The sequence below is a fragment of the Gadus chalcogrammus genome, unplaced genomic scaffold, assembly GCF_026213295.1.
Source record: "Gadus chalcogrammus isolate NIFS_2021 unplaced genomic scaffold, NIFS_Gcha_1.0 GACHA086, whole genome shotgun sequence".
Taxonomy (NCBI): domain Eukaryota; kingdom Metazoa; phylum Chordata; class Actinopteri; order Gadiformes; family Gadidae; genus Gadus; species Gadus chalcogrammus.
The window spans coordinates 16829-42282 of NW_026613521.1; the positions used below are offsets into that span (position 1 = coordinate 16829).

General features: G+C 40.0%; 1 protein-coding gene and 1 long non-coding RNA gene across 3 annotated transcripts; one reads left to right on the forward strand and one right to left on the reverse strand.

The window, feature by feature from the left end:
* Positions 1 to 583: 583 nt before the first annotated feature.
* Positions 584 to 3177, reverse strand: LOC130378543 (uncharacterized). 2 transcript variants are annotated; one of them, XR_008894752.1, is made up of 4 exons: positions 2501 to 3177; positions 2287 to 2318; positions 1742 to 1808; positions 584 to 1441 (listed from the first exon to the last, which is right to left on the reverse strand). It is a non-coding gene; the product is annotated as an uncharacterized LOC130378543 (long non-coding RNA). The 2 variants fall into 2 exon arrangements; XR_008894751.1 differs by having other exon boundaries at positions 2287 to 3177.
* Positions 3178 to 16971: 13794 nt separating this feature from the next.
* LOC130378539 (uncharacterized) lies at positions 16972 to 23253 on the forward strand. The gene is made up of 10 exons (XM_056585266.1): positions 16972 to 17106; positions 17246 to 17281; positions 17478 to 17543; positions 17953 to 18024; positions 18144 to 18209; positions 18511 to 18618; positions 21871 to 21953; positions 22134 to 22165; positions 22652 to 22718; positions 23019 to 23253. The coding sequence occupies exons 1-10, from the start codon at positions 17040 to 17042 to the stop codon at positions 23046 to 23048; spliced, it is 627 nt and encodes a 208-aa protein (XP_056441241.1). The 5' UTR covers positions 16972 to 17039; the 3' UTR covers positions 23049 to 23253.
* Positions 23254 to 25454: the final 2201 nt, after the last annotated feature.

Here is a 25454-nt window from a genome sequence, read left to right on the forward strand (position 1 = left end):
TGCTCAACCCTACTGTCGACGCCCCGGCCAGCTCCGACGCGCCAATAAAAAAGGTACCACATTGTCCCGCAAGTACAACTGTAGTCTCCTCTCTGCCGCCATTTCTATCCTGCCCGTTGAAAGCTTTTTATTTATCTCAACAAGACTTACTTTCAACCATTTGATATTGGTCGTGTTATTTTTTCTCATATTTTATTAAGGGTTAGATAGATAGATAGATAGATAGATAGATAGATATAGATGTATAGATATATATATAATGTATATTTTAATATTTAATTAATGAAATAAAATAAAGGCTTTAAACATGTGACATGCCTACGTTTTTTTGCCACGTGACAAAAAACGCGTCACGTGACTCTTACGTTCGCTAAGGTTGTTGTTAGCCCCCTCTGCTCGACATGGCTCCAAACCACGTAGGCGGCAAAGGAGCTGCCTCAATTGTTTTGTTTTTGTCGTAAACTAGGGTCCGCTGGTTAGGAAATATTCCAAGGAGTCCTTCAAAAGGGCACCTTGGAATATGTTTATTTTCCGCATTTTAGACCTAGAGATTTTATTGATACAGCTTTAACCTATTTGTGAAAGCAAAACACAAAGCTCATTGATTTAACGAGGCAGGGTTATTTGAAACAATTAATTAAGTATCACATGTGTGAGGTCATTCCTCCTCCTGAGTGTGCTTCCTATTTATGTCTGTAGTGTACCCCAGTGTCCAGTATAGGGTGACGCAATGCAGCCCGTGTAGGTGATAAACAGGACGTAGGTAGGCCGTCATGAAAAGTTATTTAGTGCGCTGGCAAAACTGCAATGTAACCCAATTTTCAGCAGATCAAAACGATATAGTTTGTTTTTATATAAAGTATATAAAAATAGTCGGCTAGCCTTTATGGGTTTTACTCAGCCCGCTCTCATGTGGCACAGGAAGTACTCCTTGGCTTTTAACTGTCCTGACGGAATAGCGACAACATGCGTGTCTACATTGACATTACATCTTCATTCTAGAAAGCCTAATTAGCTAATTGCACTGTAAGGGTTTTATTCAATTCTCTATTGATCATACAATTCAGCAGTATGCAATTTCAACAGTGTTGGAGCACTTCATTAGGCCTGAGAATAAGATTCACATAGGGTTTGAATGCAGTTGGCTCTTCTGAAGGGTTCGGTGATAACTTCCCTCTTAACAAATTTGGTACTAAACATGAGCCACTCAATACAGCACACCTGTGTACTCTCAAACATTAAATAGGCTATGTAAAACTATCACCACACTTTTGCTGAGACATTACAGATTGCAACAAGATCACAAGCTCAACACAACATTTTGAACAGTTTGTTTTTATAGATTTTATTATGCGATGAGGCCAGTTAAACATTTTTACAACATATCGTGTCAAATTATCCCTCCTTCCGCTCAATCTGCTCCTGCAGAGATCCTGGAATGCTGTACATAAAAGCATAAGTTATTGTCATTGTGTGCATCCAGTCTTGCCTTCTGACAGCATTGACATTTTTACATCAGACAAATATTTTTTTATAACTACCTACAAGGTAATATTACAGAATGCCAGAGTAAACAGTCAAGGAAAGGCTGCCAAATTTGTTTAAACTTCTTTGCTTTCCCTGAAATCTCATATCGGATATGTCAAAACTGGGTTACATACTTCGTAATAATGACTTTTGTCCCTACATCTGGAGGATTTATTGTTCAAGATATTTATTTGACTTATTCATATTAATTTACCTCAGTTGCTGACCCAGGAGCAGCAACGTAAGAGAGGGGCTCCCAGGTGTTCTTCCACTTTATACCACTGTTTCAAAAGAGAGGGGGATAAGACACACATAATACAGTCAGGATCTGCCCAATCACGTACTGTGTTGACAAAATGAATGGGCTGTGAAAATCTGCCCCTATAAAAACAGAGCATCATATCTAATACCACATGTCTCAGATGGAATAATTTATTTAATCCCAATCATTTTAAATTTGTCCTTGGTCTTATCTAATAATCGTTTTGTTCTTTCACAGCCAACAAATAAATGACAAATAAACTACAAATAAAACTAAAAATACGCCACTGAAAGTAAACTGCTCTGCAATGAAATTTGAATCCAACCGTAGGTATTCATTCTTGAAGTTATAAACCTATACAAGGTAGAAAGACATCAGCCTATTCGATCTAAATGGTAGCTTGTCCAACACCATTCATTATGGGTTCCCAAAGTTGACTCACAAATCATACCTGTTAACACACATGTAAGTAGAACATTATTGGACAATAATCCTACCATGTCTTGCAGGGAAGCCACTGAAGAAGAACCTGTAAAAAACAAGAAAATGTATCGGTGATTTTTTTACCATTTGAATGACATTTTCTTTCCAACACTTTCCACACATTTTAAACACGTTCCCCATAAAATACTTTTAGTCAAATCTAAGACTTAAATCGACATTATATGACACCTTTCTTTAGAATATGAGAAGCCATTTGCTGAAACTTACCTGGTCTTGTGTCCTTTTAATAACTTTGGAATAAAGATAGGACCCAGAAGCGGCTCTGTCAGCACAATCTTCACACCTTCCACCTATGTCGAATTGTGACACTGTTTGTTAGTGAAATGGCTACATCCTTGATCTGCTGGAGAGAACAGTTATATTAATTTATATACAGGGAATTGCATTATCACTGTAATAGTCACTTGTCACTTGACAAACAGGCCACAGGCGGTCAGAATGGGCCCGCCCCTTTCCCCCACTCTGACACTCAGCACAGAGGCCCCACAGGGTTGCATGCTGAGCCCTTTGCTCTACTCTCTGTACATGACTGCGCTCCATCTCACACTACCAACACCATAGTGAATTTCGCATATGATACAACACTGCTTTGGGTTCCTGCATAGGAAGAGCCACAAGAGAAAACTAAATGTGACCACCAGTTCTTCTTTTATATTGCATTGTGCATTTAATGTACTGATGTAATGTGATCATAGGTTTGTGACAACATATATTGCCTGTAATGCATAATGCTTAGACATGCGTAGTTCTGATGTTACCTCTTGCTCAGAGGGTCTAGCGCTGCAGTGCACTCTGGATATGAATAGGATTGGGTATCGTTTGGGTTTTATCAATACCGGTGCCTTCTCTGTACCTTTTAAACGGTTCCGGTGCTAAAACGGTTCTCGAACCGGTACTTTAAAAAAAAAAAACCCACACACTTGCATGCATGCACGACTTGTTATGAGTTTCACATTGAGCAGAAAGTCAGGGGAAACTGAGTTGAAGTTTAGGACATAGCACACGTTGTCACACACGCTGTTGAATGGCAACGGTGTTTGCTAGCCTACTTTATATGCAAGATTTACGGTTGGCATTAAATCACTCTACTTACACAAAGAGGAAGGCTGCTGTGAGTGCTGTGACTGATAAACATATATTTTTCTTTTTTTTAAATAATAAAAATTACTTGCTGAAAGCAGGCAGCTATACTGCTCGCGTTTGGCGCAACATTACTGCCAAAGTCATATAACGCAGGTGCGTAAGGCAGCCACAGGAGACGCCAACATTGTTTTCAACTGCTCGTACCGCACCGTATTAAGTCATACGTTTTGAAAAGTATTTGAAGCGAATAAGCGACTGTTTTTGATTTGTTTATATGGTTTTGAACATATAGTTTTTGATGCATGCATCGGCTTTGAGTTAGTTTGTTTGTTACTTTGAAATCACATAAGCTCGCAACACGCACAAACACACTCACACACACGTTCATCATTCACGCACGCACCCACTACAACCTGCCGATCTTCAATCAAAACAACATCAAGTAAGTGATGCCGCAGCACGTTGACAAGTCTATCCCGAGGCACCCATAGGCTATGGTTTATATGTTTGAAAGCCGTGACTCTTTTACCAGTTGGCCTGAAATACCACGCCTCGCAGTCATGGACTTATAAAGAAAGTCGCATTCGTAGTCGCACCATGTGTGTTTAGAAGCGTAATATAGAAAAGGGTCCCGTCAGTGTCGTGAGGCCCAGCGTTCCGAACATTGTGGAATCAAATACACGGTATATAAAGAAAATCATATCATAATGAAAATACTAACCGTTATTCGGTGTGAACCAGTAAAGTGCCCAGCACTAACGCAGGTTGACGCCGCAACACCATGGAGGCGGGGCAGGGGGCGTTAAAAAAGTCAGGCACCGTTATGAGGCAACGAAATGTGTGTTCTTATTCGATCTCGGTGCTACCGCTTACGTCTGAGTTTCGGTGCTCAACCCTAGATATGAAGTCAATTTGGGAGTTTTCTTTTCATAAAATTGCAAATTGTATGCCGATACAAATAAGCTATATGCCACCAAAACATGTAGATTATTTAGACATGATCTAAAGATCATTGACTGATCCTGAAGACATACCTGTCTGATGTTTTCTTTTTCTCCTACTTTTCACCATCTTTTCATCCTTGTTTTCCTTTCTCCCTTCCTGCTCCTCTCCATCCCTACCACATCACTGCTTTGGGTTCCTGTATGCGGTTAGAGCCACAAGAGATAACCTAATTTGACCAGTTATTTCTTAATGTAGCCAAGTCCAAAGAGGATGCACCATGCTGTACCTAAACACTCCCCATAGCTAGGTAGCAGAATTCAATTATAGTTCAAGTGTCACAAGGTATGTTAAATCAATCATAACAAAGAATACAGATAATAATAATAAACAATCAAGACATGTTCATTTAGGATTTTGACACATTTTTCCTATGTACTCAATCAAATATTGTGTAAGAATACATATCAAATATTAGTTATTAGTTTGAGTTACAAACCTGCTCCTTCTTCAGGAACCATTCCCTGCTCCCTCTCCATCCCTACTCCATCACCACTTTGGGTTCCTGTATAGGAAGAGCCACAAGAGAAAACTAAATGTGACCATTTATTTATTAACATGGCATTATAATTAAAAAAAACTTAAGTTCTGCAATTATAGTTTAAGTGCTAAAGACACAAAGTACCTTGGTCATCCTGTCCCACTACATCGTAATTCCCGTCCTCATACGGGATGTCAGGCACCACAAACTCTGTTGGGGCAGAAGAGAAAATAGAACTGAAATTACAGAGAAACAGACGATTTCTTACGCAATAAGTCCAAAAGCGATGCGCCAAGCTGTGCCTAAAAACACCCCATAGCTGTAATAAAATCAATGCATGCCACGATCTTGCCTCCTACAAATTAGAGAGCAGTCAGGAATCTATTTCAATAAAAGAGAGGCTTTCAATGTAATTTGTGACCCATATCTAGTGTATGATTCAATCACAGTTCAAGTATCACAATGTATGATAAATCAATCATAACAAGGAATACAGATAAACATACAAATTAAGACATGTTAATTAAGAATTTTTAATCAGACTTTTCTAATGTACTTAATCAAATATTGTGAAGAATACATATCAATATTAGTTATTAGTTTGAGTTACAACCTGCTCCTTCTTCAGGAACCATTCCCTGCTCCCCTCCATCCTACTCCATCACCACTTTGGGTTCCTGTATAGGAAGAGCCACAAGGGAAAACTGAATGTGACCATTTATTTACTCACTTTTTGAATTGCTATCTTTAAATGTAAAATGTAAATACTTGACACCACTCAATTGAGGTAAACAACAATCACTGGTCAAATTTGCCAGGTCACCTAAACTGTCCCAATAAAACAAATAAGGGGATAAATGTAAACATCTTACCATTTTCAGTTGGCTGGGGAAACCTTTTAAAGTGCACTGTTGGAAAAATAAATTAACAATTCAAGACTATTTTGGTTGTCTCTAGGTGTGGATACAACATAAGCTCCAGTAGAAGTTTTTTGAACAAATAAAGACATTATTGTGTAATCATCAATACAGTTAGTGAAATACTCACATTTTAGGATTTTGGCATAGACAGACTGCAAGTCCTCTTGTAAGGATGGATCCAGCTGCATCTGCATGCTGCCGAACACTTGGGCTGTGTAGCTTCTTTTGTTTTTCTTCCCTAAAAGCAGCAGAGGAAAGTAGCCCAGTGCAGCAAGCCGGTCCAACTGAAATAATCATTAGCAAATGACAGTGATGAAGTCGGAATATCACAATAGAAAAGTATGGAGATCCATTTTTTTAACATATTGAAACATTATTTTGGGTTGATCTGTGGGCTGTACGGAAAAAAACTGTTGTGCTCAGTCTTATTACTTATTACACACAGAGGGGAGACCAATAGAAAAACCTTAATAAATGTCTGGAATGCTTGATCCCTACTTTGAGTACATCAAGGGGCCCTGTTATAGGTGGGCATTTTTTTCTTGCATGGTTTGGGTTCACTTGCCCCCTTACAGGTAAGAGTCAATGCAAATCAATACAAACTTATAATTCAATCAGAGAGGTACATTGGAGTTGGATATTTGGCCTCATGTCAACACCAAATCGGTGAAAACAGACTTAATATTACTGAAAACAGAGCTTTTAAAGTAGGCTAAGCCCTCCTCTGAGGCGATCTTTTAAAACTCAGTTTTAGGTCTAACAAATTGGCTGGAGATTCAAGCCAATTTGTTAGACCTATGTCGTGTTCACAACAAATAGTCTGCTTCCTTGGTGGGCACCAAGGAATATGTGTTAATTATTTCATTAAATGCATGTGTTATTACGTTATTTAGCGCACATTGTCCGAGCATACACCCTGCAACAGTCTGCTGCTATTGTAACGTGGGCTGACAGGAGGAAAGTAGCACTACACTTAATAGATTATGGCTGTTCAGCTTAGACTGCATGGTATTCCATTTGTATGAAACCTTTTACTAATACTAGGAGGGAACACACAGGCTAAATACTCTCTCTTTAGAATTTCAAGATGGAACATCGATTGTATGCTACTTACCATTTTTAAGCTGGAGTCCATAACATGACTGCTGTTGCAGTGTTTTTTAACCCGAGCCTTATATGCTTTTCCGTGTTCAACAAATAGTTTTCTCTCTCTGACAAGCCGATCTTTATAGGGCTGTTTCGCCTTGCATATTGGGCAGGTCTTGCAGGCCACATACATGGTTTTGCTGCAAGCCACACATGGCTTGATGTTTCGGGCCTTCCCGCTCATTTCTGCAAGAATAGGATGAAGCTATAGTTCTTGATCAAACGAAAGCATTAGACTGTCAAATTTAATGGTTCAGCATGGTGCTATTCAGGTATTAGCAGAGTTATTTCTTTCTTTAAGCCTATTGTATGTTGTTTAAAGGTTTTAAAACTTTTCTTTCAAGTTAAAGGATCATTAGGCCTATAAGTTTATATTTATGTTCGCATTATTCATTTCATTATTTTAAATCACAATAAAACTGTATGCCTAACTCATAAATTCTGCTCTTGTATGATCTGATACCATCTAAGTAATACATTATATAAATGTCTTACCGTTCAAGGTTTAAGTTCGGGAATTATGTCGTTCTTTCAGCATAAAAATAAGTGAACACGCGCTCCTTCAACACCCGCCCCAGCCTCTGCTTCTGATTGGCTCTGACCCATGTAATCTGACATTCGACCAATCACAGCACAGTAGTGCAAGTGCAGTATGGCGTATGTGTTTTTAAACGTTTCTATCATAATTTATTTATTTAAATAAATGAATAAACTTTAAATGTATCCATGAAATATAGTTGTTTCTGTCACACAAACTAATTAAATGCTGACTCATCTATCTAACATTTTATTATTACGCAGTGCATTACGGAACGCACAGCTTTTATTGGCCGGTAATAGGGCATTTGTAAGCTGGTCAACAACGTTTCGTATCGATGCATTGAAAAAGCATATGTCTAAATAACCCAACATGACATGACAAGTGTGTAGAGAAAGTGGCCCCTCTCCCACCTGCATTTCAGCGACAGGCAGTAACAATAAGGTTCTCTAAGGAATCGGAAATGATCAAATTTAATGTTGCATAGCCTACATTGCCAAAGAGGAGTTGCCATTCACCAAATTTAAATCCGAAATGATTCTCATGAAGAAAAATGGATTAAACGTCAACCCGACGTATTGCAATGAGATGGCATCTGCACAATTCATTGCGGTAATAGGCGACCCCTTAAAGCAAAAGACAGCTGCGGACGTCGGAAACGCCACATAGCCTACATGTCCTTCACGATTCACGGCGAGACAGACGTATCATTCTCCAAAGAGTGTGTGATCGTCTACAGCCACATTTCTGCGCATAGGGAGACCGGTCAACATTTTAATTGTTAAATACTTTAAGCACGAAAAAAGTTTTATTTTGCTTAATGGTTAATTCGAAATGTTCAATATCAGCTCAGTGAATCACTTTAAACACCTTATTGTTCTTTTTATTTATAATTGTGGTTCAAATAAAGACACCCATTTCTCTTAACCTTATTCTTGTTTAAAAATCATTCACATTATATGAAAGTTATGAACGGAGATATAAAGGTGAACTCATGGCGTCTGGCCCTGTGAAATATTGATAAATGTTAGCCCACCCACCCAAAAGCACCACCAGCGGTCACTGGTCATAATATTTAAATATAATTAACCTACACACAAAGAGTGTGTACGGTATGTTTTCTATTTTGTTCCAATGGGCCTGCGTTCACGTCACTTGACTGCCATGGTTGCAATGGTTGCTTACGACCGCCCCCTCTAATCCTTGCATGGCTCTAAAAACCATAGACATTTTATATGCTAAAAACCACGCGGCAAAGGAGCTGCCGTCAATTGGGTTTTTTGTCGTAAACTAGGGTCCGATGTTTAAAAAATTGACAGATATTCCAAGGTATCCTTAAAAGGCACGTTGGATGTTTTTATTTTCTGCAGTTTAGTCTTCGCCTATCACCTATTTCTGAAAGCAAAACAACAAGCTCATTGATTTAATGAGGCAGGGTTATTTGAAACAATTAATTAAATATGTGTGAGAGGTCAGTCCTCCTTCTGAGTTTGCTTATGTCTAGTGTACACCCCTACTGTCCACAAGCACCCCCGCCCCCCCCATATGGATTTAGAGAATTGTTGCCACGTCCCAGTGGGGGTGGTATCATATATATGAAAGAGGGCATTCAATTATACTACAATGATCAATTAGGAGGCCGAAGCCCTAAAGGAAGTGATGCAATAGCCAATAGGTTTGAGTAAGCTATACCTTAGGGTCTCTTATATATCAAAGGGAGTCTCAAAGGACGTATACGCATCAACCTGTGGCTCCAGCCCTACAGGAAATGACTCAGCAAGTGTTCCATCTCGTTGCACCTCACCCAGCGGCTCGCTTGCAAGATTTTGGCCTGAAGTTCTTCCCAGACCTACACCCTAGCCATCCAACATGCATATCTGAGAATCAGGCCTCTCTTTAATAATGACAAAAAGTTATGAGAGAAACACACATTAACTTTTGGTTATCTCATAAGCGGCGTGGTGCCGGCTCCTTTTGACCTTTTGACCCCCGACTTCAAAAACGTGGCCACAGGCCAGCTGTGTCTACACACCTTTAGCCACAAATGTACACCTCCATCCCACAAAAAATGGGGACTAGAAACTAACCTCTGTCTTATGTACATTTACTGTACTGTTGGAGGTCACGCCCCTTTGCCGACCTTTTCGAGATAGCTAGGGATGCTAAAATTTTTACACACATTTCCCGGGGCCCCGTGTACGACATATCCGAGATTTGGAGTTTTAGAGAAAAAAAGTTTTCCCAAATGGAGTGTCATTTGGACAAAGCCCCTCAGAAGTGTAGCCTGCAAGACCTAATGGTTCAGAATGTGGTGGAAAAACAGTTTTTGAGATAGGAAGGTCCTACCGCCCTGAAATTTTAATACCTTATTCTAGGGCCTAACTGGGACCTCCGCACCGAAACTTGGCCCGGTCGGACCCCGAGGGGAGGAAGGGGGGGCCCTTCCTGCCCGAGACTTGGCCCGGTCAGACCCCGAGGGCAGGCCCCCCCTTCCTGCCCTCGGGGTCCGACCGGGCCAAGTTACGGTGCGGGGGTCCCAGTTAGGCCCTAGAATATGGTATTCAAATTTCAGGGCGGTAGGACCTTCCTATCTCAAAAACTTTTTTTCCACCACATTCTGAACCATTAGGTCTCGCAGGCAACACTTCTGAAGGGGCTTTGTCCAAATGACAGTCCATTTGGGAAAACTTTTTTTCTCTATGGGCTAGAACTACAAATCTTGCATATGTCGTTCTCGGGGCCCGGGAAATGTGTGTCAACATTTTAGCATCCCTAGCTATCTCGAAAAGGCTGGAAAAGGGGTGTGACCTCCAACAGTACAGTCAATGTACATAAGACAGAGGTTAGTTTCTAGGCCCCATTTTTTGCGGGATGGAGGTGTACATTTGTGGCTTAATGTGTGTAGACCCGCTGGCCTGTGGCCACGTCTTTGAAGTCTGGGGTCAAAAGGTCAAAAGGAGCCGGCACCACGCCGCTTATGAGATAACAAAAGTGAATCTGTATTTCTCTCATTACATTTTGTCATTATTGAAGAGAGGCCTGATTCTCAGATATGCATATTGGACTGTTAGGGTATAGGTCTGGGAAGAACTTCAGGCCAAAATCTTGCAAGCGAGCCGCTGGGTGCAGGTGCAACGAGATGGAGCACTTGCTGAGCCTGGACTTTCATAATCTTCGCTCTGTGAATGTAAAGGATGTTTGGTCGGATGTTACGACAAAGAATCATAATGTGAATGGGAATATTCTATAAATCTCTTGATATCATCTTTCGTCTCAACACTTCTGCTGCAGCCACTTAAAGTCTCACTCCGAGAACCTTAAAATATGAATCAATCCATTAGAAGTATGAAAATATGTTCCCGGTGGTGCAACAAAGCAAACAAGGTGTCCTTTGACATCTACGTTTCGAGACGATTGCAACAGTGCCACACATGATCATATTTGAATATGTTTCGGGGTAGTAATTAGCTGTCGATTTTGGAGGCCTTTATCAATAATGACCAGCTATAGATTTGCTTCCCGATGGAGATTTTTGACAAATTACATGTTAATTAGCATCTACACGTTAAGCTGAGTCCAATGAGATCAAGCTCGGCCTCTTGCTACACCGAGATCATGTCCTAGACCTAGGTGTACCATGTAAAATACATGTTACCATTAGCTAGAGTGTCGTTCTTGGTGTCATTGGACTCAGCTCAACGTGTAGATGCTAAATAACATGTCATTTGTGACAAATCTTTATCGGGAAGCAAATCAATAGCTGCTCAGTATTGATTAAGGCCTCCAATTTCGACAGCTAATTACTACCATTAAACATGTTCGAATATGCTCATGTGTGGCACCGTTGCAATCGCCTGGAAGCGTAGATGTTGAAGGACATCTTGTTCGTCCTCTTACCCCCCCGGAAAGATATTTACATGCTTCTGATTGACTAATGAATTGATTCAGCTATTCCCCCAGAAGTCTGGGGTCAAAAGGTCAAAAGGAGACAGCACCACGCCGGGGTGGAACCAGATCTCGGGCAACATGTTTAGGGAAAATATATTTTCCTAAACATGTTGCCCGAGATCTGGTTTCCACCCCGGCGTGGTGCTGTCTCCTTTTGACCTTTTGACCCCAGACTTCTGGGGGAATAGCTGAATCAATTCATTAGTCAATCAGAAGCATGTAAATATCTTTCCGGTGGGGTAAGAGGACGAACAAGATGTCCTTCAACATCTACGCTTCCAGGCGATTGCAACGGTGCCACACATGAGCATATTCGAACATGTTTAATGGTAGTAATTAGCTGTCGAAATTGGAGGCCTTAATCAATACTGAGCAGCTATTGATTTGCTTCCCGATAAAGATTTGTCACAAATGACATGTTATTTAGCATCTACACGTTGAGCTGAGTCCAATGACACCAAGAACGACACTCTAGCTAATGGTAACATGTATTTTACATGGTACACCTAGGTCTAGGACATGATCTCGGTGTAGCAAGAGGCCGAGCTTGATCTCATTGGACTCAGCTTAACGTGTAGATGCTAATTAACATGTAATTTGTCAAAAATCTCCATCGGGAAGCAAATCTATAGCTGGTCATTATTGATAAAGGCCTCCAAAATCGACAGCTAATTACTACCCCGAAACATATTCAAATATGATCATGTGTGGCACTGTTGCAATCGTCTCGAAACGTAGATGTCAAAGGACACCTTGTTTGCTTTGTTGCACCACCGGGAACATATTTTCATACTTCTAATGGATTGATTCATATTTTAAGGTTCTCGGAGTGAGACTTTAAGTGGCTGCAGCAGAAGTGTTGAGACGAAAGATGATATCAAGAGATTTATAGAATATTCCCATTCACATTATGATTCTTTGTCGTAACATCCGACCAAACATCCTTTACATTCACAGAGCGAAGATTATGAAAGTCCAGGCTCAGCAAGTGCTCCATCTCGTTGCACCTGCACCCAGCGGCTCGCTTGCAAGATTTTGGCCTGAAGTTCTTCCCAGACCTATACCCTAACAGTCCAATATGCATATCTGAGAATCAGGCCTCTCTTCAATAATGACAAAATGTAATGAGAGAAATACAGATTCACTTTTTGTTATCTCATAAGCGGCGTGGTGCCGGCTCCTTTTGACCTTTTGACCCCAGACTTCAAAGACGTGGCCACAGGCCAGCGGTGTCTACACACATTAAGCCACAAATGTACACCTCCATCCCGCAAAAAATGGGGCCTAGAAACTAACCTCTGTCTTATGTACATTGACTGTACTGTTGGAGGTCACGCCCCTTTTCCAGCCTTTTCGAGATAGCTAGGGATGCTAAAATGTTGACACACATTTCCCGGGGCCCCGAGAACGACATATGCAAGATTTGTAGTTCTAGCCCATAGAGAAAAAAAGTTTTCCCAAATGGAGTGTCATTTGGACAAAGCCCTTCAGAAGTGTTGCCTGCGAGACCTAATGGTTCAGAATGTGGTGGAAAAAAAGTTTTTGAGATAGGAAGGTCCTACCGCCCTGAAATTTGAATACCATATTCTAGGGCCTAACTGGGACCCCCCACCGTAACTTGGCCCGGTCGGACCCCGAGGGCAGGAAGGGGGGGCCTGCCCTCGGGGTCTGACCGGGCCAAGTCTCGGGCAGGAAGGGCCCCCCCTTCCTCCCCTCGGGGTCCGACCGGGCCAAGTTTCGGTGCGGAGGTCCCAGTTAGGCCCTAGAATAAGGTATTAAAATTTCAGGGCGGTAGGACCTTCCTATCTCAAAAACTGTTTTTCCACCACATTCTGAACCATTAGGTCTTGCAGGCTACACTTCTGAGGGGCTTTGTCCAAATGACACTCCATTTGGGAAAACTTTTTTTCTCTAAACTCCAAATCTCGGATATGTCGTACACGGGGCCCCGGGAAATGTGTGTAAAATTTTAGCATCCCTAGCTATCTCGAAAAGGTCGGCAAAGGGGCGTGACCTCCAACAGTACAGTAAATGTACATAAGACAGAGGTTAGTTTCTAGTCCCCATTTTTTGTGGGATGGAGGTGTACATTTGTGGCTAAAGGTGTGTAGACACAGCTGGCCTGTGGCCACGTTTTTGAAGTCGGGGGTCAAAAGGTCAAAAGGAGCCGGCACCACGCCGCTTATGAGATAACAAAAAGTTAATGTGTGTTTCTCTCATAACTTTTTGTCATTATTAAAGAGAGGCCTGATTCTCAGATATGCATGTTGGATGGCTAGGGTGTTGGTCTGGGAAGAACTTCAGGCCAAAATCTTGCAAGCGAGCCGCTGGGTGAGGTGCAACGAGATGGAACACTTGCTGAGTCATTTCCTGTAGGGCTGGAGCCACAGGTTGATGCGTATACGTCCTTTGAGACTCCCTTTGATATATAAGAGACCCTAAGGTATAGCTTACTCAATCACCTATTGGCTATTGCATCACTTCCTTTAGGGCTTCGGCCTCCTAATTGATCATTGTAGTATAATTGAATGCCCTCTTTCATATATATGATACCACCCCCACTGGGACGTGGCAACAATTCTCTAAATCCATATGGGGAGGGGCGGGGGTGCTTGTGGACAGTAGGGGTACACTAGACATAAGCAAACTCAGAAGGAGGACTGACCTCTCACACATATTTAATTAATTGTTTCAAATAACCCTGCCTCATTAAATCAATGAGCTTGTTGTTTTGCTTTCAGAAATAGGTGATAGGCGAAGACTAAACTGCAGAAAATAAAAACATCCAACGTGCCTTTTAAGGATACCTTGGAATATCTGTCAATTTTTTAAACATCGGACCCTAGTTTACGACAAAAACAACCCAATTGACGGCAGCTCCTTTGCCGCGTGGTTTTTAGCATATAAAATGTCTATGGTTTTTAGAGCCATGCAAGGATTAGAGGGGGCGGTCGTAAGCAACCATTGCAACCATGGCAGTCAAGTGACGTGAACGCAGGCCCATTGGAACAAAATAGAAAACATACCGTACACACTCTTTGTGTGTAGGTTAATTATATTTAAATATTATGACCAGTGACCGCTGGTGGTGCTTTTGGGTGGGTGGGCTAACATTTATCAATATTTCACAGGGCCAGACGCCATGAGTTCACCTTTATATCTCCGTTCATAACTTTCATATAATGTGAATGATTTTTAAACAAGAATAAGGTTAAGAGAAATGGGTGTCTTTATTTGAACCACAATTATAAATAAAAAGAACAATAAGGTGTTTAAAGTGATTCACTGAGCTGATATTGAACATTTCGAATTAACCATTAAGCAAAATAAAACTTTTTTCGTGCTTAAAGTATTTAACAATTAAAATGTTGACCGGTCTCCCTATGCGCAGAAATGTGGCTGTAGACGATCACACACTCTTTGGAGAATGATACGTCTGTCTCGCCGTGAATCGTGAAGGACATGTAGGCTATGTGGCGTTTCCGACGTCCGCAGCTGTCTTTTGCTTTAAGGGGTCGCCTATTACCGCAATGAATTGTGCAGATGCCATCTCATTGCAATACGTCGGGTTGACGTTTAATCCATTTTTCTTCATGAGAATCATTTCGGATTTAAATTTGGTGAATGGCAACTCCTCTTTGGCAATGTAGGCTATGCAACATTAAATTTGATCATTTCCGATTCCTTAGAGAACCTTATTGTTACTGCCTGTCGCTGAAATGCAGGTGGGAGAGGGGCCACTTTCTCTACACACTTGTCATGTCATGTTGGGTTATTTAGACATATGCTTTTTCAATGCATCGATACGAAACGTTGTTGACCAGCTTACAAATGCCCTATTACCGGCCAATAAAAGCTGTGCGTTCCGTAATGCACTGCGTAATAATAAAATGTTAGATAGATGAGTCAGCATTTAATTAGTTTGTGTGACAGAAACAACTATATTTCATGGATACATTTAAAGTTTATTCATTTATTTAAATAAATAAATTATGATAGAAACGTTTAAAAACACATACGCCATACTGCACTTGCACTACTGTGCTGTGATTGGTCGAATGTCAGATTACATGGGTCAGAGCCAATCAGAAGCAGAGGCTGGGGCGGGTGTTGAAGGAGCGCGTGTTCACTTATTTTTATGCTGAAAGAACGACATAATTCCCGAACTTAAACCTTGAACGGTAAGACATTTATATAATGTGTTACTTAGATGGTATCAGATCATACAAGAGCAGAATTTATGAGTTAGGCATACAGTTTTATTGTGATTTAAAATAATGAAATGAATAATGCGAACATAAATATAAACTTATAGGCCTAATGATCCTTTAACTTGAAAGAAAAGTTTTAAAACCTTTAAACAACATACAATAGGCTTAAAGAAAGAAATAACTCTGCTAATACCTGAATAGCACCATGCTGAACCATTAAATTTGACAGTCTAATGCTTTCGTTTGATCAAGAACTATAGCTTCATCCTATTCTTGCAGAAATGAGCGGGAAGGCCCGAAACATCAAGCCATGTGTGGCTTGCAGCAAAACCATGTATGTGGCCTGCAAGACCTGCCCAATATGCAAGGCGAAACAGCCCTATAAAGATCGGCTTGTCAGAGAGAGAAAACTATTTGTTGAACACGGAAAAGCATATAAGGCTCGGGTTAAAAAACACTGCAACAGCAGTCATGTTATGGACTCCAGCTTAAAAATGGTAAGTAGCATACAATCGATGTTCCATCTTGAAATTCTAAAGAGAGAGTATTTAGCCTGTGTGTTCCCTCCTAGTATTAGTAAAAGGTTTCATACAAATGGAATACCATGCAGTCTAAGCTGAACAGCCATAATCTATTAAGTGTAGTGCTACTTTCCTCCTGTCAGCCCACGTTACAATAGCAGCAGACTGTTGCAGGGTGTATGCTCGGACAATGTGCGCTAAATAACGTAATAACACATGCATTTAATGAAATAATTAACACATATTCCTTGGTGCCCACCAAGGAAGCAGACTATTTGTTGTGAACACGACATAGGTCTAACAAATTGGCTTGAATCTCCAGCCAATTTGTTAGACCTAAAACTGAGTTTTAAAAGATCGCCTCAGAGGAGGGCTTAGCCTACTTTAAAAGCTCTGTTTTCAGTAATATTAAGTCTGTTTTCACCGATTTGGTGTTGACATGAGGCCAAATATCCAACTCCAATGTACCTCTCTGATTGAATTATAAGTTTGTATTGATTTGCATTGACTCTTACCTGTAAGGGGGCAAGTGAACCCAAACCATGCAAGAAAAAAATGCCCACCTATAACAGGGCCCCTTGATGTACTCAAAGTAGGGATCAAGCATTCCAGACATTTATTAAGGTTTTTCTATTGGTCTCCCCTCTGTGTGTAATAAGTAATAAGACTGAGCACAACAGTTTTTTTCCGTACAGCCCACAGATCAACCCAAAATAATGTTTCAATATGTTAAAAAAATGGATCTCCATACTTTTCTATTGTGATATTCCGACTTCATCACTGTCATTTGCTAATGATTATTTCAGTTGGACCGGCTTGCTGCACTGGGCTACTTTCCTCTGCTGCTTTTAGGGAAGAAAAACAAAAGAAGCTACACAGCCCAAGTGTTCGGCAGCATGCAGATGCAGCTGGATCCATCCTTACAAGAGGACTTGCAGTCTGTCTATGCCAAAATCCTAAAATGTGAGTATTTCACTAACTGTATTGATGATTACACAATAATGTCTTTATTTGTTCAAAAAACTTCTACTGGAGCTTATGTTGTATCCACACCTAGAGACAACCAAAATAGTCTTGAATTGTTAATTTATTTTTCCAACAGTGCACTTTAAAAGGTTTCCCCAGCCAACTGAAAATGGTAAGATGTTTACATTTATCCCCTTAATTTGTTTTATTGGACAGTTTAGGTGACCTGGCAAATTTGACCTAGTGATTGTTGTTTACCTCAATTGAGTGGTGTCAAGTATTTACATTTTACATTTAAAGATAGCAATTCAAAAAGTGAGTAAATAAATGGTCACATTCAGTTTTCCCTTGTGGCTCTTCCTATACAGGAACCCAAAGTGGTGATGGAGTAGGGATGGAGGGGGAGCAGGGAATGGTTCCTGAAGAAGGAGCAGGTTTGTAACTCAAACTAATAACTAATATTTGATATGTATTCTTTCACAATATTTGATTAAGTACATTAGAAAAGTCTGATTAAAAATTCTTAATTAACATGTCTTAATTGTTTATGTTTATCTGTATTCCTTGTTATGATTGATTTATCATACATTGTGATACTTGAACTGTGATTGAATCATACACTAGATATCTGGGTCACAAATTACATTGAAAGCCTCTCTTTTATTGAAATAGATTCCTGACTGCTCTCTAATTTGTAGGAGGCAAGATCGTGGCATGCATTGATTTTATTACAGCTATGGGGTGTTTTTAGGCACAGCTTGGCGCATCGCTTTTGGACTTATTGCGTAAGAAATCGTCTGTTTCTCTGTAATTTCAGTTCTATTTTCTCTTCTGCCCCAACAGACATAGAGTTTGTGGTGCCTGACATCCCGTATGAGGACGGGAATTACGATGTAGTGGGACAGGATGACCAAGGTACTTTGTGTCTTTAGCACTTAAACTATAATTGCAGAACTTAACTTTTTTTTAATTATAATGCCATGTTAATAATAAATGGTCACATTTAGTTTTCTCTTGTGGCTCTTCCTATACAGGAACCCAAAGTGGTGATGGAGTAGGGATGGAGAGGGAGCAGGGAATGGTTCCTGAAGAAGGAGCAGGTTTGTAACTCAAACTAATAACTAATATTTGATATGTATTCTTACACAATATTTGATTGAGTACATAGGAAAAATGTGTCAAAATCCTAAATGAACATGTCTTGATTGTTTATTATTATTATCTGTATTCTTTGTTATGATTGATTTAACATACCTTGTGACACTTGAACTATAATTGAATTCTGCTACCTAGCTATGGGGGAGTGTTTAGGTACAGCATGGTGCATCCTCTTTGGACTTGGCTACATTAAGAAATAACTGGTCAAATTAGGTTATCTCTTGTGGCTCTAACCGCATACAGGAACCCAAAGCAGTGATGTGGTAGGGATGGAGAGGGAGCAGGAAGGGAGAAAGGAAAACAAGGATGAAAAGATGGTGAAAAGTAGGAGAAAAAGAAAACATCAGACAGGTATGTCTTCAGGATCAGTCAATGATCTTAAGATCATATCTAAATAATCTACATGTTTTGGTGTCATATGTCTTATTTGTATAGGCATACAATTTGCAATTTTATGAAAAGACAACTCCCAAATTGACTTCATATCCAGAGTGCACTGCAGCGCTAGACCCTCTGAGCAAGATGTAACATCCGAACTACGCATGTCTAAGCATTTTGCATTGCATTCAGTAAATGTTGTCACAAACATATGATCACATTACATCAGTACATTTGTAATGCACAATGTTATATTAAAGAAGAACTGGTGGTCACATTTAGTTTTCTCTTGTGGCTCTTCCTATACAGGAACCCAAAGTGGTGATGGAGTAGGGATGGAGAGGGAGCAGGGAATGGTTCCTGAAGAAGGAGCAGGTTTGTAACTCAAACTAATAACTAATATTTGATATGTATTCTTACACAATATTTGATTGAGTACACAGGAAAAATGTGTCAAAATCCTAAATGAACATGTCTTGATTGTTTATTATATTATCTGTATTCTTTGTTATGATTGATTTAACATACCTTGTGACACTTGAACTATAATTGAATTCTGCTACCTAGCTCTGGGGGAGTGTTGAGTGTACAGCCATGGTGCATCCTCTTTGGACTTGGCCTACATTTAAGAATAACTGGTCAAATAGGTTACTCTTGTGCTCTAACCGCATACAGGAACTCCAAAGCAGTGATGTGGTAGGGATGGGAGGGGAGCAGGAAGGGAGAAGGAAACAAGGATGAAAGATGGTGAAAAGTAGGAGGAAAAAGAAACATCAGACAGGTATGTCTTCAGGATCAGTCCAATGATCTTAAGACATATCTAAATAATCTACATTGTTTGGTGTCATATGTCTTATTTGTATAGGCATACAATGTGCAATTTTATGAAAAGACAACTCCCAATTGACTTCATATCCAGAGTGCACTGCAGCGCTAGGACCCTCTGAGCAAGATGTAACATCCGAACTACGGCATGTCTAGCATTTTGCATTGCATTCAGTAAAATGTTGGGTTGTCCAACAAACATATGATGCACATTACATCAGTACATTGTAATGCACAATGTTATATTAAAGAAGAACTGGTGGTCACATTTAGTTTTCTCTTGTGGCTCTTCCTATACAGGAACCCAAAGGGGTGAATGGAGTAGGGGGATGGGTAGGGAGGAGAGGGAGCACGGGAATGGTTCCTGAAGAAGGAGCAGGTTTGAACCTCAAACTAATAACTAATATTTGATTATGATTCTTACACAATATTTGATTGAGTACATAGGAAAAATGTGTCAAAATCCTAAATGAACATGTCTTGATTGTTTATTATTATTATCTGTATTCGTTGTTATGATTGATTTAACTACCTTGTGACACTTGAACTATAAAATTGAGTCTGCTACCTAGCTATGGGGGAGTGTTTAGGGTACAGCATGGTGCATCCTCTTTGACTTGGCTACATTAAGAAAATAACGGGTCAAATTAGGTTATCTCTTGTGCTCTAACCGCATACAGGAACCCAAAGCAGTGATGTGGTAGGTATGGAGAGGGAGCAGGAAGGGAGAAAGGAAAACAAGGATGAAAAGATGGTGGAAAGAGTAGGAGAAAAAGAAACATCAGACAGGTATGTCTTCAGGAATCAGTCAATGATCTTTAGATCATGTCTAAATAGTCTACATGTTTTGGTGGCATATAGCTTATTTGGTATCGGCATACAATTTTGCAATTTTATGAAAAGCAAACCTCCCAAATTTGACTTCATATCTAGGGTTGAGCACCGAAACTCGACGTAAGCGGTAGCACCGAGATCGAATAAGAACACAAATTTCGTTGCCTCAATAACGGTGCCTGACTTTTTTTAAACGCCCCCTGCCCCGCCTCCATGGTGTGCGGCGTCAACCTGCGTTAGTTGCTGGGCGCTTTACTGGTTCACAACCGAATAACGGTTAGTATTTTCATTATGATATGATTTTCATTTATATACCGTGTATGTGATTCCACAATGTTCGGAACGCTGCGCCTCACGACACTGACGGACCCTTTTCTATATTGCGCTTCTAAACACACGTGGTGCGACTACGAATGCGACTTTCTTTATAAGTCCATGACTGCAGCGTGGTATTTCAGGCACACGGTAAAAGAAGTCACGGCTTTCAAACATATAAACCATAGCCTATGGGTGCCTCGGGATAGACTTGTCAACGTGCTGCGGCAATCACTTACTTGATGTTGTTTTGATTGAAGATCGGCAGGTTGTAGTGGGTGCGTGCGTGAATGAATGAACGGGTGTGTGAGTGTGTTGTGCGTGTTGCGAGCTTATGTGATTTCAAAGTAACAAACAAACTAACTCAAGCCGGATGCATGCATCAAAAACTATATGTTCAAAACCATATAAACAAATCAAAAACAGTCGCTTATTCGCTTCAAGATACTTTCCTCTCTTTTCAAAACGTTATGACTTAATATGGTGCAGTAACGCGAGCAGTTGAAAACAATGTTGGCGTCTCCTGTGCCTGCCTTACGCACCTGCGTTATATGACTTTGGCAGTAATGTTGCGCCATGCACGCAAGTGTAAACGCGAGCAGTATAGCTGCCTGCTTTCAGCAAGTAATTTTTATCATTTGTAAAAGTACCGGTTCGAGAACCGTTTTAGCACCGGAACCGTTTAAAAGGTACCGAGAAGGCACCGGTATTGATAAAACCCAAACGATACCCAATCCTATTCATATCCAGAGTGCACTGCAGCGCTAGACCCTCTGAGCAAGAGGTAACATCAGAACTACGCATGTCTAAGCATTATGCATTACAGGCAATATATGTTGTCACAAACCTTGATCACATACATCAGTACATTAAATGCACAATGCAATATAAAAGAAGAACTGGTGGTCACATTTAGATTTCTCTTGTGGCTCTTCCTATGCAGGAACCCAAAGCAGTGTTGTATCATATGCGAAATTCACTATGGTGTTGGTAGTGTGAGATGGAGCGCAGTCATGTACAGAGAGTAGAGCAAAGGGCTCAGCATGCTACCCTGTGGGGCCTCTGTGCGAGATTGTGAGAGTGGGGGAAAGGGGCGGGCCCATTCTGACCGCCTGTGGCCTGTTTGTCAAGTGACAAGTGACTATTACAGTGATAATGCAATTCCCTGTATATAAATGAATATAACTGTTCTCTCCAGCAGATCAAGGATGTAGCCATTTCACTAACAAACAGTGTCACAATTCAACATAGGTGGAAGGTGTGAAGATTGTGCTGACAGAGCCGCTTCTGGGTCCTATCTTTATTCGAAAATTATTAAAAGGACAAAAGACCAGGTAAATTTCAGCAAACGGCTTCTCATATTCTAATGAAAGGTGTAATATAATGTCGATTTAAGTCTTAGATTTGACTAAAAGTATTTTATGGGGAACGTGTTTAAAATGTGTGGAAAGTTTTGGAAAGAAAATGTCATTCAAATGGTAAAAAAATCACCTATACATTTTCTTGTTTTACAGGTTCTTCTTCAGTGGCTTCCTTGCAAGAAATGGTAAGTTTATTGTCCAATAATGTTCTACTTACATGTGTGTTAACAGGTATGATTTGTTGATTTGTGAGTCAACTTTGGGAACCCATAATGAATGGTGTTGGACAAGCTACCATTTAGATCGAATAGGCTGATGTCTTTCTACCTTGTATAGGTTTATAACTTCAAGAATGAATGCCTACGGTTGGATTCAAATTTCATATTGCAGAGCAGTTTACTTTCAGTGGCGTATTTTTTGTTTTATTTGTAGTTTATTTGTCATTTATTTGTTGGCTGTGAAAGAACAAGACGATTATTAGATAAAACCAAGGACAAATTTAAAATAATTGGGATTAAATAAATTATTCCATCTGAGACATATGGTATTAGATATGATGCTCTGTTTTTATAAGGGCAGATTTTCACAGCCCGTTCGTTTTGTCAACGCAGTACGTGATTGGGCAGATCCTGACTGTATTATGTGTGTCTTATCCCCCTCTTTTGAAACAGTGGTATAAAGTGGAAGAACACCTGGGAGCCCCTCTCCTACGTTGCTGCTCGTGGGTCAGCTACTGAGGTAAATTAATATGAATAAGTCAAATAAATATCTTGAACAATAAATCCTCCAGATGTAGGGACAAAAGTCATTATTACGAAGTATGTAACCCAGTTTTGACATATTCAATATGAGATTTCAGGCAAAGCAAAGAAGTTTAAACAAATTTGGCAGCCTTTCTTTGACTGTTTACTCTAGCATTCTGTAATATTACCTTGTAGGTAGTTATAAAAAAATATTTGTCTGATGTAAAAATGTCAATGCTGTCAGAAGGCAAGACTGGATGCACACAATGACAATAACTTATGCTTTTATGTACAGCATTCCAGGATCCCTGCAGGAGGAGATTGAGGGGAAGGGAAATTTAACTGGCCTCATCACATAATAAAATCTATAAAAACAAACTGTTCAAAATGTTGTGTTGAGCTTGTGATCTTGTTGCAATCTGTAATGTCTCAGCAAAGTGTGGTGATAGTTTTACATAGCCTATTTAATGTTTGAGAGTACACAGGTGTGCTGTATTGAGTGGCTTATGTGTTCTATATATATCTATGGGGCTAACAACAACCTTAGCGAACGTAGAGTCCACGTGACGCGTTTTTTGTCACGTGGCAAAAAAACGTAGGCATGTCGCATGTTTAAAGCCTTATTTTATTAATTAAAAATTAAAATATACATTATCTATATCGATAATTATTGTAGTTATAAGATAATAAGTTGACCATAGCTTTTATTCTATTATCGTTATAACAAGATCTGTATCTGACCATTGACCATCAAACTCGGTAATTCTATGAATGAAATTCATAGACGCAAGGCCATGGACCGTACGCCACCCTATCGCCATTCTCCCATCTTGAATTTAATCGACCATTCTTGTTACCTCGAGGAAGTCTGGTGGTCTCCGTATAATAAATAAATAAATGTATTTATTTATTTACTAAACGGCTCTTCTCAATGCCGTGGAACGCTCCGTGCACTTGCATGGGCCTTCCCGACTTCCGGCGGTGAATTATCTTTTCCTTTCCGGGCTTAAAGTTGTTTTAAAGTTGTTAAATTAAATATCGTTACACGGTTACGTAATATAGCATAATCAGCTAAGAAAAAGGTTGTATAGCCATAATTTAAACGGCATGCGAGCTGCTGTTTTCAGCGTTCATAGCAACCATGTTTTTCTGTCGAGAGCTAAAATATTCTTCGTCATAACTATCAAACCCAAATACTAAAATATCCTATTGTCCGCCTCCGCCATTCACGGAAAAATATCCTATTACCTCTCGTTTTGGATAAATTCCAATGGGTCGTAATCTGTGGCGGAACAAACCACCTACGTGGTCGTATTTTCCGAGAGGACAGGCTGATACTGGACATTGATTGGTTTGTAGGCGGGCGTGAGTCTGACGTCACCGTTCACCGGTAGAGTATAGCCTTCATGAATGAATGAAGAAAGATGTGAACATAATTTCCTGCAGCTCAGTTCAGGCAGCCGCCCAGACAACGCAACACTTCCCGCTTTGACCACAGCTATAGCCCTAGATAAAGAAATCAACAAAGCAACGCCCGCTCCTACAGTTGCCCCGTCAGCAGCTAATTTCTCCTCTTGTGACATGTTGATATAACGTTGGACTATTAACATTACAATCAAACGTACGCTTCCCCGAGAGATAGGCCTATGCCTATATACTGACAATAATGTGTTATCGAAATTTAACGTAGCCTATTAAGGATACCATTCAATTAAATGTAGCTTAATCCAAGAGGTATCTTAAATAAATAACAACAAAAATGTTGAGAACGAACCTATTTGCAATATGTTCAATAAGACGTAATCAGGGACAAAATAACGTTAAATGAAACGTTTCCCGAAAGGGAAATATGCCTTGATGACAATAATGTGCTATACGTTGACATTTAACATATTTGGGATACGTTTCAACCAACATAATCCTAGAGGTAAATTAATGGCAAAAAATAGGTTGACAACGAACGTATTTGCGATATGTTCAATAACACGTATCCACAGCCAAGATGCGTTTTTCAGACAAAATACGTTAAATTAAACGTTCCCTGAAAGGGAGATATGCCTTAATGACAATAATGTGCTATACGTTGACATTTAACCTATCTGGGATACGTTTCAACCAAACATAATCCTAGAGGTTAATGGCAAAACAATAGGCTGACAACGAACGTAGGCATATTGGCGATATGTTCAATAAAACGTATTCACGGCCAAGATACCTTTTTCAGACAAAATACGTTAAATGAAACGTTCCGTGAAAGGAAGATATGACAATAATGTGCTATACGTTGACATTTAACCTATCTGGGATACGTTTCAAACCAAACATAATCCTAGAGGTTAATAAATGGCAAAAAAATAGGCTGAGGACGAACGTATTTGCAATACGTTCAATAAAACGTAATCGCGGACAAAATACGTTTTATGACAAACGTAATTGAGATCGCCGAATAGTTTTCTTGGAACGTAATTTTGACGAGACAGGGTTGGGGTGAGGGTTGACTCAGGCTGATAGCTTTCGTCGGTTTCACCAGCTTCAAGGCTACTCACACTGGTATTGAGGCCTGATGACTGTAAAACAAGGTTTATTTTCAATGTTGAATTCAACAAATAACAGTAGTTTTATAATTCAATTAGAGACATTATGCTGTACAAACTTACAGACTGTGCTTGGCCAGAGGGAGGATGCTTGACTGGTGTTGACATCATTGGTGCTGACTGGTGTTCCTCATCTT

Bases quoted from the DNA above. Each gene is read 5' to 3' on its own strand.
- LOC130378539 (XM_056585266.1), top strand. From the start codon at position 17,040: ATGCAGATGCAGCTGGATCCATCCTTACAAGAGGACTTGCAGTCTGTC. The intron at 17,282-17,477 runs GTAAGATGTTTA...CTTCCTATACAG, and splicing joins TCCCCAGCCAACTGAAAATG to GAACCCAAAGTGGTGATGGA. The intron at 17,544-17,952 runs GTTTGTAACTCA...CTGCCCCAACAG, and splicing joins GGTTCCTGAAGAAGGAGCAG to ACATAGAGTTTGTGGTGCCT.